The 14219-nt window shown below is 28.0% G+C and overlaps 1 protein-coding gene across 1 annotated transcript; it reads left to right on the plus strand.

The window, feature by feature from the left end:
- Positions 1–6352: 6352 nt before the first annotated feature.
- Positions 6353–7553, plus strand: LOC120212961 (myb-related protein 315-like). Its single transcript, XM_039211129.1, has 3 exons — positions 6353–6485; positions 6664–6793; positions 7139–7553. The coding sequence occupies exons 1-3, from the start codon at positions 6353–6355 to the stop codon at positions 7551–7553; spliced, it is 678 nt and encodes a 225-aa protein (XP_039067060.1).
- Positions 7554–14219: the final 6666 nt, after the last annotated feature.

The following is a 14219-nucleotide window of genomic DNA, read 5'->3' on the forward strand; positions in this document are numbered from 1 at the left end:
TTTTGTAGCTTTTAGTAGTTGATAGATTCGATATGATCATTTTGTAATTTTAAATAATCGGGAGACTCAACAAAATAGAACCCTATAATCAGATAATTATTTGTGTACTTTACCCTTTTTAATTCCACATAAATTCAAAACTCACAATTCTTTATGTAATTTAAATGTGAAATTGTAGATACTGAATTACTATATCCGTCCCGCAAAAAAAATCGTATTGTTGAGTCTCCCGATTATTAAAAATTACAAAATGATCCTCTTGCTATAGAGAATTGTTTTGTCGAATCTATCAAGTAATTTTAAACTTCGATTATGATTATTTTAAATATTATTAAATGTAAATTTCAAAACTACTTGATTAAAGACTTTTAAAATATTTTTTTTATATTTTTAACAATAATAAATTTTAAATAATAATAAATTAAAGTTTAAAAAAATAGACAAAAAAATCAATAGGGAACTATTTAAATGTGACAATGGGAGTAATTATTTTTCTTTTGTTATTTCTCCTTTAAAAAGTCAGATTAAGCATTCGATGCTGTTAATAAATGAATCAAGATGGGGATGAAAATAACTTTATTCCTTTAATTTTATAATTATTTTCAATTTGGTCCTTAAATCTTTACTCACACAAGTTCAGTAATTTTAAACACAGATAAGAAATGAGTTGGAAAAGACTAAAGAGAGCGTGATACAATAACCTTAAAAGATGGCATAAACGACTTCTATTCCTTAATACTTTATGTTATATTAGTCCATGAATTTGACAAATTTTTCATTTTAATGATGTGACACACAATACGATTTTAGAGTATCGTATCATCGAAATAATTAAAAACTCAAATTTAGGATCACAATTGAAAAACTTGCCAAGTTGAGGGACTGAAAATTATTTTATCCTTGGGACGTAAAAACTAGCTAAGTTATATGACTAAGTGCACCAATGGCAATATTTTGAAGAAGAATCTTATTATAATCATTTTGTCAAACATATTAATTAATTAATAGACACTTATTTTTGCCAGAAAGAGATGCAAATATCATTATCAACAAGGACCTTTAAGATTATTTTTTATATAAAAAATAAAATAGAAAAGTTTTGAAGAATAATTAAAAATGTAAGAGTTAATATTTAAAATCATGACTATCTCACAGACTAAATTATTTCGGTGATTAAGAGAATAGTTATTATTTTTAGAGGTTTTAAGTTCGAGCACCAACGACTGTAGTAAAAGTGTTTGAACGTTCATTATCAAATTGACCGAGAGTATTTAGAACAAATACTACTTTATAATCACCCTAATTTAATTAAAAAAAACCAGGGCCCATCTTTTAAAAAAATCATAGGTATAATATTTCTTAACGTTTGATTTTAGGGTTAACGATTCTTAATTTTGTCAAAATAATTATTTTATTATTTTATTCCATAACGTTTTATTTTAAATAAAAAGTTCTCATAATATTTATCTAAATAGTCGTTTAATTTTTTTTATTTTAAAAATATTTTGACCCAAATATTTTATTTTATCGAAAAATATAGAATACGAATATATTAATGAGTTGAACGGAAATTTCACTTTCAAGTTCACACCTACCAATGGCATAATCTTTAATTGGAACAAAATTACTTTATTTAGCTTCCCTCACAAATCAAGATAAAGATATTTATATTTTTAATGGCTTTTAATTCATTTTTAAAACATTCTCTATCTAGCATATGATACTGATGATTTTATTTTTTATTTTCTTCTTTTCTCTCTTAATTTTTAAGGCTTAATTATAAAACAAGTGCCCAAATTATATCATTTTTCTTAAATAGGTGTCCAAACTTTTTTTTAAATCATCCAAGTGTCTAATGTTACAAACGTTGCATTACTATTTTAGGTGCCCGGAACGTAACGACCGTTAAAATTTTTTGTGAAGTGACATATGTCACGCTCTAGTAATTTTAATTTTTTTTAAAAAAAAAATATTATATTTATAAAAAAAAACCCTATTTTTTAAATTACAAAACCCCTAAATCCCTAAAAAATCTCAAATCCTAAATCCCTAACCCTAACCTCCCTTGCCGACCATGATCGTTGTCACCAATGCCACCCTTACCATCTCCCTGGTTGGCCATCATCTCCCTTTTCGTCATACGTGTCATTGGATCTCTTGAGTGTCGTGAAATTGGGGGGTTTGCCAGAGGCGTGATTTTGGGTCATAATTTCGTCGTTTCCTTTATTGAAGATGTGACATTTATGGTCGGGTTTGTCTTGTTATAGGGTGGAGGTTCGATCGACGTCAAACGACTACAGTCGGCATGAGTTTAGGGATTAAAATTAGTTTTCAAAGTTTTGAGGTTTTATATTTTTTTTGGGTTTTTTTAAAAAAAAAATTTTTTTTTTTATTTTAAATAAAGTTTAAAAAAAATACCAGAACGGAACACATGCCACTTATGGTTAGAATTTAACAATCGTTACGGCCCAGTCACCTAAAATAATAATATTTGTAACATTAGACACCTAGACGATTGAAAAAAAAAATGTACAATTTGGACACTTATTTCATAATTAAACATTCTTTTATTTATTTGATAGGAACCAGCTGTTGAATTTCATCTGCAAAATTTAAATGCCAAAATTTCCTAGTGGATAACTATACTAAATTGTTTGACGATTTATATTTTATTCAAAATATATTAAAATATAGGTATAAAATAGACTTATTTATAAGCAGAGTCAGCTAATGAGTAATGATTTAATTTTAAAATAGTTTTTGTTGAGGTTGAAGAGATGATAATTAATGGTGACCGTAAATTTTTTCTGATATAAGTGGAAAGTTGAATATACATAATTTTATATTAAGTACGAATTTATAATATTTAGGAGGAAAAATAAATAATTAATAAAAAATATAAAAATATTATTTAAAATATATAAAAAGAAATTTTTAGAGGGTGACCTTCCCTATCAACCCCCTCGATCCATCTACGATGTTGCGTGGATGGTCACATAAAATCCTAAAATATATATGTGTTCATGGACGGACCATGATTCTAGTTCAAGGGGACAAAGTAAATTAACAATATAAAATGGAGGGGACAATTTTTTTAACTATTATCAACATATATCCTGCAGATGTAACTGCTCGAACCTATGATCTTTAGGGAGAACAATATTCTCTTTAATCCCTTAGACCAAATTTATCTTCTGAAAAATCTAACCCAACATGAACTTAATTTTTTGTAAAAACTCTTCGGATTCAGGTCCCGTGTCCATCTTTAATTATGGTTTTCGATCAATCAATTGATCAAGTTTCGATCTTTAGTAATAAAGATTTGGGTAAATTATGTTTTTAGTACTTAAACTATCGATTTTGATACGTTTTATTACTTAAACTTTCAATTTTTTAAAACCCATACCTAAAGTTTAGTTTTTGTTCCATTTTAGTACCTAATTTGTTAAGTTTATAAAAATGAAAGTTTATATACTAAAACGAACCAAAACTGGTAGTTTAAATACTAAACACGTTAATTTTTTAAGTACGGGTACTAAAATATCAAAAATTTGATTTAAAATTTTAAATACCAACAACTATATAACAGCAGAAAGGAAGAACAATCTTTGTTAGGATACTCAAGCTTATTGTTTTGTAAAACCCCAACAAAGCCAGCATTTAGCCCTAAATAAATAAATAAATAACCAATAAATTTATTACATCAATTATTGTGCATTGTAGGGAATATTCATCACTTTGGACATGCATGAACCTAAAGATATGATAAATCCTTCAGTTTTATATTATTTTATTTCTTCCTTCTGTGTTAAGGACTCTCACTAAAACAAATTCAAATTTTTAATGTATCTTATATTTATATTCAATGCATATTCAGTATAAATAATGGTCACCTAATTGTAGGACGTTGTTTTTTTGAGTTATTCGACTATTAAAAGTTACAAAATGGTTACATGACTATTAATTGTATTCTAAACTTGTCTTTTTTCATTAAAAATTGATATCAGTTTGATCTGGACATTAACATGCTGACTGAGATATGACACTCGTTTGAGATCCTGAGATCATATTATATTATATATTAGTCAACATATTAACGTTCAGCTCAAATTGTAATATTTTTAACGGGAAAAGGACGCGTTTGGAACACAATGAATAGTTGGGTGATCATTTTATAACTTTTAATAGTCAGAAGACTTAAAAAAGCAACGGATTATAGTCGAGGGACTATTTTGTAACTTGTGATAGTCTAAGGACTCAATAAAGTAACACCTATCAACGGAGGACTATTTCTGTACTTTACCCAAACTTTAAATACATATAAAAAAGTTAATATATTCGTATAAAATATAAATTTTAAAATTAAAAGATTAAAAATTTAAAAAGTTCTGGTGATCATGTTGTCTTGTATTATGGTTAGCCTCTTATCAGTTCACCGGCCTCTGGGTCGGTCCCTGTCTGTTCCTTGTATACTTTCCTTATTGTCTGCTCTTTCTTTACCTTTATATATATATATAAAGAAATGATGGACTTGACTTGGTTTAATATTCCCTATACTTAATATATTTTTATGGTGTGTTTGGGTGGGGGAATGTGAGATTCCCATGGGAATGAAATCTACATTTTCTCGTTTAGTTGGCCGGGAATGTCATTCCCGGTAATCTTACATTACCAATAGTAGATTTTTTTGAGTATATTACCGGGAATGTCATTACCTCCATTTCCTTAGGTATTGTTGGATTACCGGCGTTTTGGACTAAAATGCCCTTAAATTTTTTTAAATATTATTATTCTGTCATTGAATAATAAAAATTCTACGAATGTTAAATTACAAATTTATCCTTAAACTATTTTAGATTTACAAAAAATATATAATTAAAATTTTATATGAAGTTCAGGGGTTAAAATAAAATTTTACCCTTTCATTAAAACTTTTTATATTTTCAATTTTGTAAAAAATTTATATAAATTTTATGAATTTAAATTTTTTATAGAAAATATATAAATATTTTTCAACTTCTTAAAAAAACAAATATATAATAAGGACAATTTGATCAAATATACATTCCAATAATCTTTTATTCCTTTAACCAAACACGATAATCTTACATTCCTGCTAAACCAACCAAACACAAAATACAACATTCCCAGTAATCCTATTCCCTGGTAATCTTTTATTCCCACTGGTAATCTTACATTCCGTGAATCAAGCGCACACTTAGGTGTTTAAATTATATCTCAAATTAATTTTTGGTACCTAAAGAATTTTTATTAAAAATAACTATTTAGCTTTTCCAACTTTAAACTTTTAAATGTCTAAACAATAACAACTCTCAAATTTAATTGTTATCTGATAGGTGTATCACATATAACATTTCTAAAAAATATATTTTAAAAAATATTTAATATTATAATTAAAAAAACTAAAAAGACCTAAAATTTATGTGTGACCATCATCGGTTTGTGGCCGTCACTATTGATACCATCAGAACCGTCTCGTCGCCGCGACCAAAATCCAATCCCTCACCCATTATGAAATTACGTCGATCGTTGTGAAAAGTGTCGCGAAAGGTCGCCGATTTTCTAAGTTTTCATTCATTGTTTTTCGACTATTCTAACGGCTATAGTTAGCCATACGTTACACGAGATGTCACATGGATTTAATTTTTGATTTTTTTTTCTTTTTAAAATATCAATATTTTTATTATATCTTGTCATCAATGATTCCCTCCATATAATCATTACTTATATATAAATGATTATATTAGCTTTGAAGTTTCTTGTGTAAGAAGTAGGATAATTGTACTTTTAGTATAGTTGACACATAAAGTTGTAGAAATATAGTAACCCTAATTGAGTAACATTGTACTATATTGTTGGAATTTTATCCTTGTACCTTGTCAAAATTAGCGATGACCTACAACTTGAGAGCCTCTTCATCCATCATAGATCCACGATCCAAGAGCCTCTACCTACATATATTATACTGTTGGAATGTAACCATTTTTTGTCATCAACTAAATCACATTGACTTGTTTGGCAAGGAACAAAACTCTTAAGAAACTAAAGAATCTCTTTTAAACCACAGATGATAAAGTCGTCCCCAACGACAAAACTGGCCAGCTTCATCCCCATGGAATCTCTCTTTGAATTTTTCCTTTTCTTTTATATTTAAATAAAGTAAAACCCAATGAAAAAATAGGGTTTAATTTGTCAACGAAGACCACCCTCGTTTTTTGTTTGTTATATATTCTGATCATTTCCATCGTCTTCAAGCAAGAGCTCATCAGAGTTCGCCGTTTTTAAACCAGCATTGTCACCGTGTTTTCCGCCGCTGAGTTCACCGGAAAAGATGGGACGGCAGCCGTGTTGTGACAAGGTCGGTTTAAAGCGAGGGCCGTGGACGATAGAGGAAGATCATAAGTTGATGAACTTTATAGTCAACAATGGTATACATTGCTGGCGAACTGTCCCCAAGCTTGCAGGTAACTTACTGTCAGGGATTTAAATTACAGTTGCGATCGTGTTTATTGCGATTGCGAACATAAGGGATGTTGTTGCGGTCATTGCCGCTATTTAAATTCCCGCTTCCAGTTCTTTCCTTTGTCACATGAAGTTCAGTGGATCAGGTTTCGATTTTAATGGTGTTTGCATTGGTTGTAGGGTTGTTGCGATGTGGGAAAAGTTGCAGATTAAGATGGATTAATTATCTGAGACCGGACCTTAAGAGAGGAGCGTTTACCGAATCCGAGGAGGATCAGATTATTCAACTCCATTCGTGTCTTGGGAATAGGTAAACCTCAAAATCTTTATCTTACGTGACATAATCAGTTCATATCGCCTGCCTATTCTAACAAGACTCCAAAATATGGAAATCGTTAGTTAACAAACAATTAATGCTATAAAATATAGAGCTTTTTACACAAATATGAAACTTCAGGGGCCAAAATGCTCCAAGTAAAAAGAATAGGGGCCAAAATGACTATTTAGTCAAACATTACGGGCCTTTTTACTCTAAAATGAAACGCTAGGGGCTATAATACTCCAAAAAGATAGAGACCAAAGTGTCTATTTAATCAAATATTAGAGACATTTTTTAACATTATACCTTCTAACAAAAAAGATGGATGTTTTCTAGGTGGTCGAAGATCGCGTCGCATTTCCCAGGCCGGACCGATAACGAGATCAAGAACCATTGGAATACTAAGATCAAGAAGAAGTTAAAGCTCCTAGGGTTAGACCCCGTGACACACAAGCCTGTAGAGAAAATCGACGGGGATTTTTTGAGTAAGCCGAACGACGACGATCGACGGGACGTGATCGAAGTTTCTCCGAGAAAGAACGACGAGAAACCGGAGGAAATCGAATTGAATTTCGACGAAACGAATGACCTATTCAATGACTATCAAATGTTATGTGAGAGCTTTGATTTAGATTCATGGTTGAACCAAGAATCCAACAAATCTTCAATAGGGGAAACCAATTCCATCATTAATCAACAATGGGTTGATAGCGTGGATTCATTTCTCTCGTGGGACAACTTTATTCATTAAAGCTCGATTGATCAATGAGTTTTAGAAGCTTGTGTCTTTTTATAACTGTAAATTTCATCGTTATTATCTCGAATGAGTCGAATTTGAGTATCATAATATCTGATTCGAATAATTCAGGTTTAATTAAACTTAAACTCTTCAAAGAGTAGGACATATGCCCTTGGATGCATGTCTTCTAACATCATGTCTTCAAAATATCTGATTTGGACTTTATTTTATTTAACATCAACAGACTACTGAAAACTTGCAACGATGTCAATGATATGGACTAAAGTATAATAATAATAATAATTGAAGCATTAAATTGTATCAGATTAAACTATATGGACTAAATCCCAAGTGAAATACACTACAGAGGACGAAAATCATAATTTTACCTTTTCTTGGCCTGTTCTGCTTAGAGATAAACTAGATAAGGCCGTGCTTAACAGAATTGTTTATATATGTTCATTGTTCATGCATCTCTAACCTTTTGCAGGCAAAGGAATCTTCATATATAAATTATAATTTAATCCTAAAAATAATGTTGAGCAAAATTCGATTATATTCGAAAAATTAATTTTTCAACACGACTCGAGAAAACTCGACTCGAATTAACTTTGAGTTATAATTTCATAAACTCAACTCGAAAAAAATTTCATGTTCAATTCGAGTTATATTTTACAACTCAAATAACTCGAAATTTTTAGTAATTAGTAGATTGATTTTCAAATTTAAGTCAAATCCCTCGACTTTGTATGATATATACATTACATATGAAAAACATATGAATAAATATATATGTATTATATATGGGTATAAAAAACAATTTAAATTAGAATTAAATAATATCATAATATTATAAATATTTACAATTAAATTTAAATAAAAACTCAAAAATTAAACTTGATTCGACTCGGCTCGAATTTTATAGACTCGACTCAAAAAAATTAATTCAAATTTGAATTATAAAATAGACACATCAACTCCAATCAAATTTTTTTGATTCGTCTCGACTTGATCGAACACTGACCCCTACTTCTAAAATGGATAATTTATAACATTAATTATAATTTTAAGAGATCATATCTTTATATTCATATTCTTACACGTGTTGAAAATAGGATAATTGGACAGTAAATTCTTTAGAAAAGAAATTGAATCTGATAATTGACAGTCAAGAAAAGTAACATAGTAAGAAAGAAAAAGAGACAAAGTTGACGACCACAGATCCAACAATTGCTTATATGTGGATTACCATGTCTGAAATCGACACCAAAACTAGTTAGGTAAAGTATGCAAATGGTCCCCGATAATGGGATATTACTTTATCCAGTCCCCTAGCTATTAAAAGTTATAAAACAGTCCCTTAACTATATGTCGTTACTTTTTTGAGTCCCTGAACTATTAAAAACTATAAAATGATCACTCGACTATTCATTGTGCTCCAAACTCATCATTTTTCGGTAAAAATTATAGCGATTTGAGCTGGACGTTAACATGGTGACTGCGATATGATAGTCGTTTGAGATTCTGAGATCATATTATATCAAATATCAGTCAACATGTTAAGGTACAACTCAAATTGCCAACTTTTTTAACAGGAAAGGGACGAGCTTGGAATACAATGAATAGTCGGGTGACCATGTTGTATCTTTTGATAGCCAGAAGACTTAAAAAAGCAACATCTTATAGTCGGGGACCATTTTGTAACTTTTAATAGTCAGATGACTTAATAAAATAATATCATATAGTTGATGGACCATTTATGTACTTTACCCAACTAATTACAATGACATATTTGACTAAATTAACTAAATGGATCTAACATAACCCTAATTATCAATGTACATTAAAAAATTAATCCTTTTAAACCCCTATAGAACGAGACTCGAATTTAAACCTCCAAAGCCTAAAAAATTTCAATATTCAAAGACGCAGATGTTAAATTTTGTCACAGATATTAATTATTAAAAATTATATTAAAATTTTAAGAAGATATAAATTTAGGTGAACTACGTATTTAATACTTAAACTATCAGTTCTGATCCGTTTTAGTACCTAAACTTTCATTTTTTTTTAAAAAAACCATACCTAATATTTAGTTTTTGTTTCATTTTAGTATCATGCCGTTAAAAAATTAACGCGTTTAATATCTAAACTATCAGCTTTGGTCCATTTTAGTACCTAAATTTTCAAAAATTGGCTTTAAATTTTGAACAGTGGCACTAAAATGAAATAAAAACTAAACTTTAGGTATGATTTTCAAAAAAAAAAAGTTTAGGTACTAAAGCGGATCAAAACTAATATTTTAGATACTAAATGCGTAATTTACCCTACAATTTTTAACAAATTCGATTGCCCTAACGCCCTTAATCTATCTATGTATATGTCAAAGAAACCTTAACTTCCAATGATTAAAGATGACTTCAAGCTAAAACTAAAATTATAAAAAAACATGTTTTTTTTACAATTAATTTTCTAGTCAAACAAGATAAGCTGTTCCAATACGTTAAAGCTACAACACACTTACCAAGATTAAGAAATTAAATCCAAAAAACAAAATAAAACCAAACATGATTAGTTTTTGTAATAACCAGTGTAGGCATGCTGTCATCATTGTACGATCTTAATTAATCCTCATTAATATGTTAATCTAAAAAAAGATTTAGATATCTAAGTGAGGATAAGTCTATCCCGCACGTCTCATACAGTAACACACTATTAAAGCGACGTACCGAAATGCACCACTAATTAAATTGACTTTATTAAGTAAATATTAAAAGGGTAAATTATATATTTTGTACCTAAATTATTACTTATATTTCATTTTAGTATCTAAATTTTAATTTTTTTTAAAATCATTAACATGCTTTTGTGGCATGACATGTCCATTTTTTATTTTTTAATTACTAGATTACCATTTTTTTATTTGTTGATATTTTTAATTAATTTTATTTAACTAATTAGGTGGTGACATGTGTCACCACCTATGAGGATAAAAAGTTATAATCATCCGTATTCCTAGTATGAATTGAACTTAGGTCAATTACATAAGAAACGATCACTCAACCTTTGAGCTAAGACAAAAATCAATATTTTTCGACGATTATAAGATTCAAATATGAGAACTTTAAATGAAAGCTTATTTACTCAACTATAGTTTGATTTTTTATTATTATACTAAACTTAATACTTATATCATTATTAATTAAAAGACTAATTTTTCATTTTATTTAATATAAAAGTTAATTAAATAATGTATATATTTTTATGAAATTATATGAAATAATTATAAAAAGCTATATTTGTAATATTAAAAAATATTTATTTAATTTTTAAAATAAAAAATATTTATTTATTTGAAATAATATTATTTTTAAATTATCTATTTAACTATAAATAATTTTAAATTTAGGATAAATTATATGTTTAGTATTCAATTATCACTTTGGTTATGTATAATATTATTTAAAATCTAAATAGATAATTTAAAAATAATAATATTTCAAATAATTAATTAATATTATTTCAAAGAAATAATATAATTTTAAAAATTAAACAAATATTTTACACTGCTTTCATAATATTATAAATATGCATTTCAAAATAATTTAATATAAATTTTATAAATATATATAAATAATTATTTAGCTATTTTTATTTTCAAATAAAGTAAAAATTATTCTTTAATTCAATAATGAAATAAGTAAGTATTAAGTTTGATATAATAAAAATAGATTCACATTATAGTTGAATGACTAAACGTTTGATCATTAATTTAAAGTGTCACATATTCGAATTTTATAATCACAAAAAATATTGATTTTGTGATGATACTGTTATATAAGTTAAATATGAAATATGACAAATTTAACTTGAATTACTAGTTTAACTCAATGGTTGAGTGCCTTGTATTTCATGTAAGAGGCCTAGGTTTAATTTATGCTAAGAGCAAGAATACATTCTTTTATTTTATCCCATAGTTGGTGACACGATTCCCTATTTAATTGGTTGGCTAAAATTAATTAAAAAATGCTGACGGAGAAATAGAAAGATGACATGGAAATAAAAAAAATTGACATGTCATGCCACATCAGTATTGTTGTTAATGATTGTGAAAAGAAATAAAGTTTAGGTACTAAAACAAAATAAAAATGATAGTGTAAGTACTCAACGTATAATTTACCCTTTTAATAATTACTTAAGAATAAATTAATTAGTGGTGCGTTGTGGTATGTCGCTTTAATAGCGTGTTGCGGTGTGCAACGTGAGCTGTAGAATTTTCCATTAAGTAGATGGTTTAGGGTTTTAATACTATTTTATTACAGAGATGTTAACTTGTAAGATTTATTTTATTGGCTACTAATCTTCTTTGTGGTCCTTAATTAATCACCCACAATAAATTAGACAAAAGTCCAAGTGGTCGGATTCTTTAAGTAAATTAAATGTTATTTTAAAGATTGATGCCTTTTACATAAGCTTCACAGCTTATAGAAACGAATAAAAAATAGGGCAAAGTCTACAAATGGTCCCCGACTGTAAAATATTATTTTATTAAGTCTTTTGATTGTTAAAAATTACAAAATAGTCCTTCAACTATAGAGTATTACTTTGTTGAGTCCATCAACTACTATAAGTTATAAAATAGTCACTCACTATTTATTATATTTCAAACTCATCATTTTATGTTAAATATTTGATATTATTCTAAGCTAGATGTTAATATGCTGACTGTGATGTGATAAAATCTTATCTCATAATCTCAAACGACTGTCATATCAAATCATCATGTTAACGTTAACTTAGATGACCACCAATTTTTTGACAAAAAATGATTAGTTTGAAACATGATGAGTAGTCGAGAGACCATTTTATAACTTTTAATAGTTGAGGGACTCAATAAAGCAACACTCTATGATCGGTAACTATTTTGTAACTTTTAATAGACAATGGACTTAATAAAACAATACTCTATAGTCGTGGACCATTTGTGTACTTTACCCTAACAATAATACATGTCTAATTAATCTTCTTAATTACTTTTAAGTCAAAATTAGTTATTCATTCTAACTCAAAACTATGTCTTTTACACTACTAATTAATTCATGGTAAACTATCTTAATAATGATTAAATTATGGGATTGATTCTATTTTAGTCATCAAACAATTAGATCAGTCAACTAAATGCTCACAATCAAGCCACCAATCATTAATACTTAATAGAATTGTTGAGGTGAAAATTAAATATTTTTTATAATTACATATTTAATCCTTATTACACATATGTAAGTATAATTAGGACTGTATTGATAGAATATATAAGTATAATTATAAAAAATTTCAACTCTCACATCAACAACTCTGTTAACTGTTAAAGGTCAGTGGCTTGATTGATGATGTTTTAATAGTGGAGTAGTTTAATTGAAAAAAAATAGTTTGGTGGTCAAATAGAATCAATTCTCTTTAATGACTATTCAGATAATTTACCCATTAATGAATATAATATCATATTATAATTTGAATTGATATAAGTATATGATCTTATACATAACTCAATCCAAACAACCTAATTATAAAACACGAATATTTTATAAATTTTATAAAAGATATTGACCAATATAATTTTAAAAAAATATGTTAGTCAAAATAATTATCTACACGCCAGAAAAATTATATAGGGAATTTCTCCTTTTTTAAAAACAATTTGTCAAATTAATAAAGCTTTTCCTAACCATTGACTTTGTCAAATATAGTAAATTAATCGATTATTTTTCTTAAAATATATAAATTAATCATTAAACACTCTTCTTCTCGTCCCAAACCCTTGACGTTTACTCCGATGTGGGGTCATAAATATTTTTTAGGATGGGTACGTACATTAATCATCATTTTCCGCCATTTATCATATTATTTATTATTTTTATTAAACAACCAAAAAATAATTATTATTATCAAATAAAAAATTTTACAACCCAAATGAAATGAAACCCAAAAATAGTGGCCGTTTCCACAACCCAACAAACTAGGGTTTTGCCCTTTTCTGTCAGACACCAAGTCATATCAGTCATTAGATCAGATCTGATCTAACGGTCTAGATCAACCCTAAACTAGGGTTTTAACCTAAACTCAACCACCCCACGCACGTCGTCACACGCCCAAAGCTCCCCAAACCCCTAACATTCCGAGTGATCAAGCAAAGATTTTTCATTATCGAAGGAAAACACATATGTAACTCGACTCGTATCAATTTGGAGACGTATCACAGAATTTTATGTTAGGATACAATCCCTAAAAAAGTATATTAAACATTTAGGAGTATACGACAACAAAATTAAAAAAATACAAAAATTTAAATTTTTTAAAAATACGACTATCCTCTAATACTCATTGATCCATCCCTGATCGTCCCTCTCTTCGAGCTTCATGATTTTACTATAAAAAAATCTAGATCTTCAACTATCTCCATACCATTCAGGGTCTCCCTATGTCTTGAGATTGTTACATCTTATAGGTTTGGTTATGTTCTGGATGTGTCTAAACATCGATATACGCATGGATGGATTGAAGGAGAATAGTTGTACTTCTTTAAAATTTTAAATTTTTATATAAGTTTTAGTATTTTTATTTTATAATAATTATTTTATTTTACGCTCTTAAATTTTTAATATAACTTCTTTAAGTTCA

The sequence above is a fragment of the Hibiscus syriacus genome, unplaced genomic scaffold (genome assembly GCF_006381635.1).
Source record: "Hibiscus syriacus cultivar Baekdansim isolate YM2019G1 unplaced genomic scaffold, ASM638163v2 tig00110017_pilon, whole genome shotgun sequence".
NCBI classification, from domain to species: Eukaryota; Viridiplantae; Streptophyta; class Magnoliopsida; order Malvales; family Malvaceae; genus Hibiscus; species Hibiscus syriacus.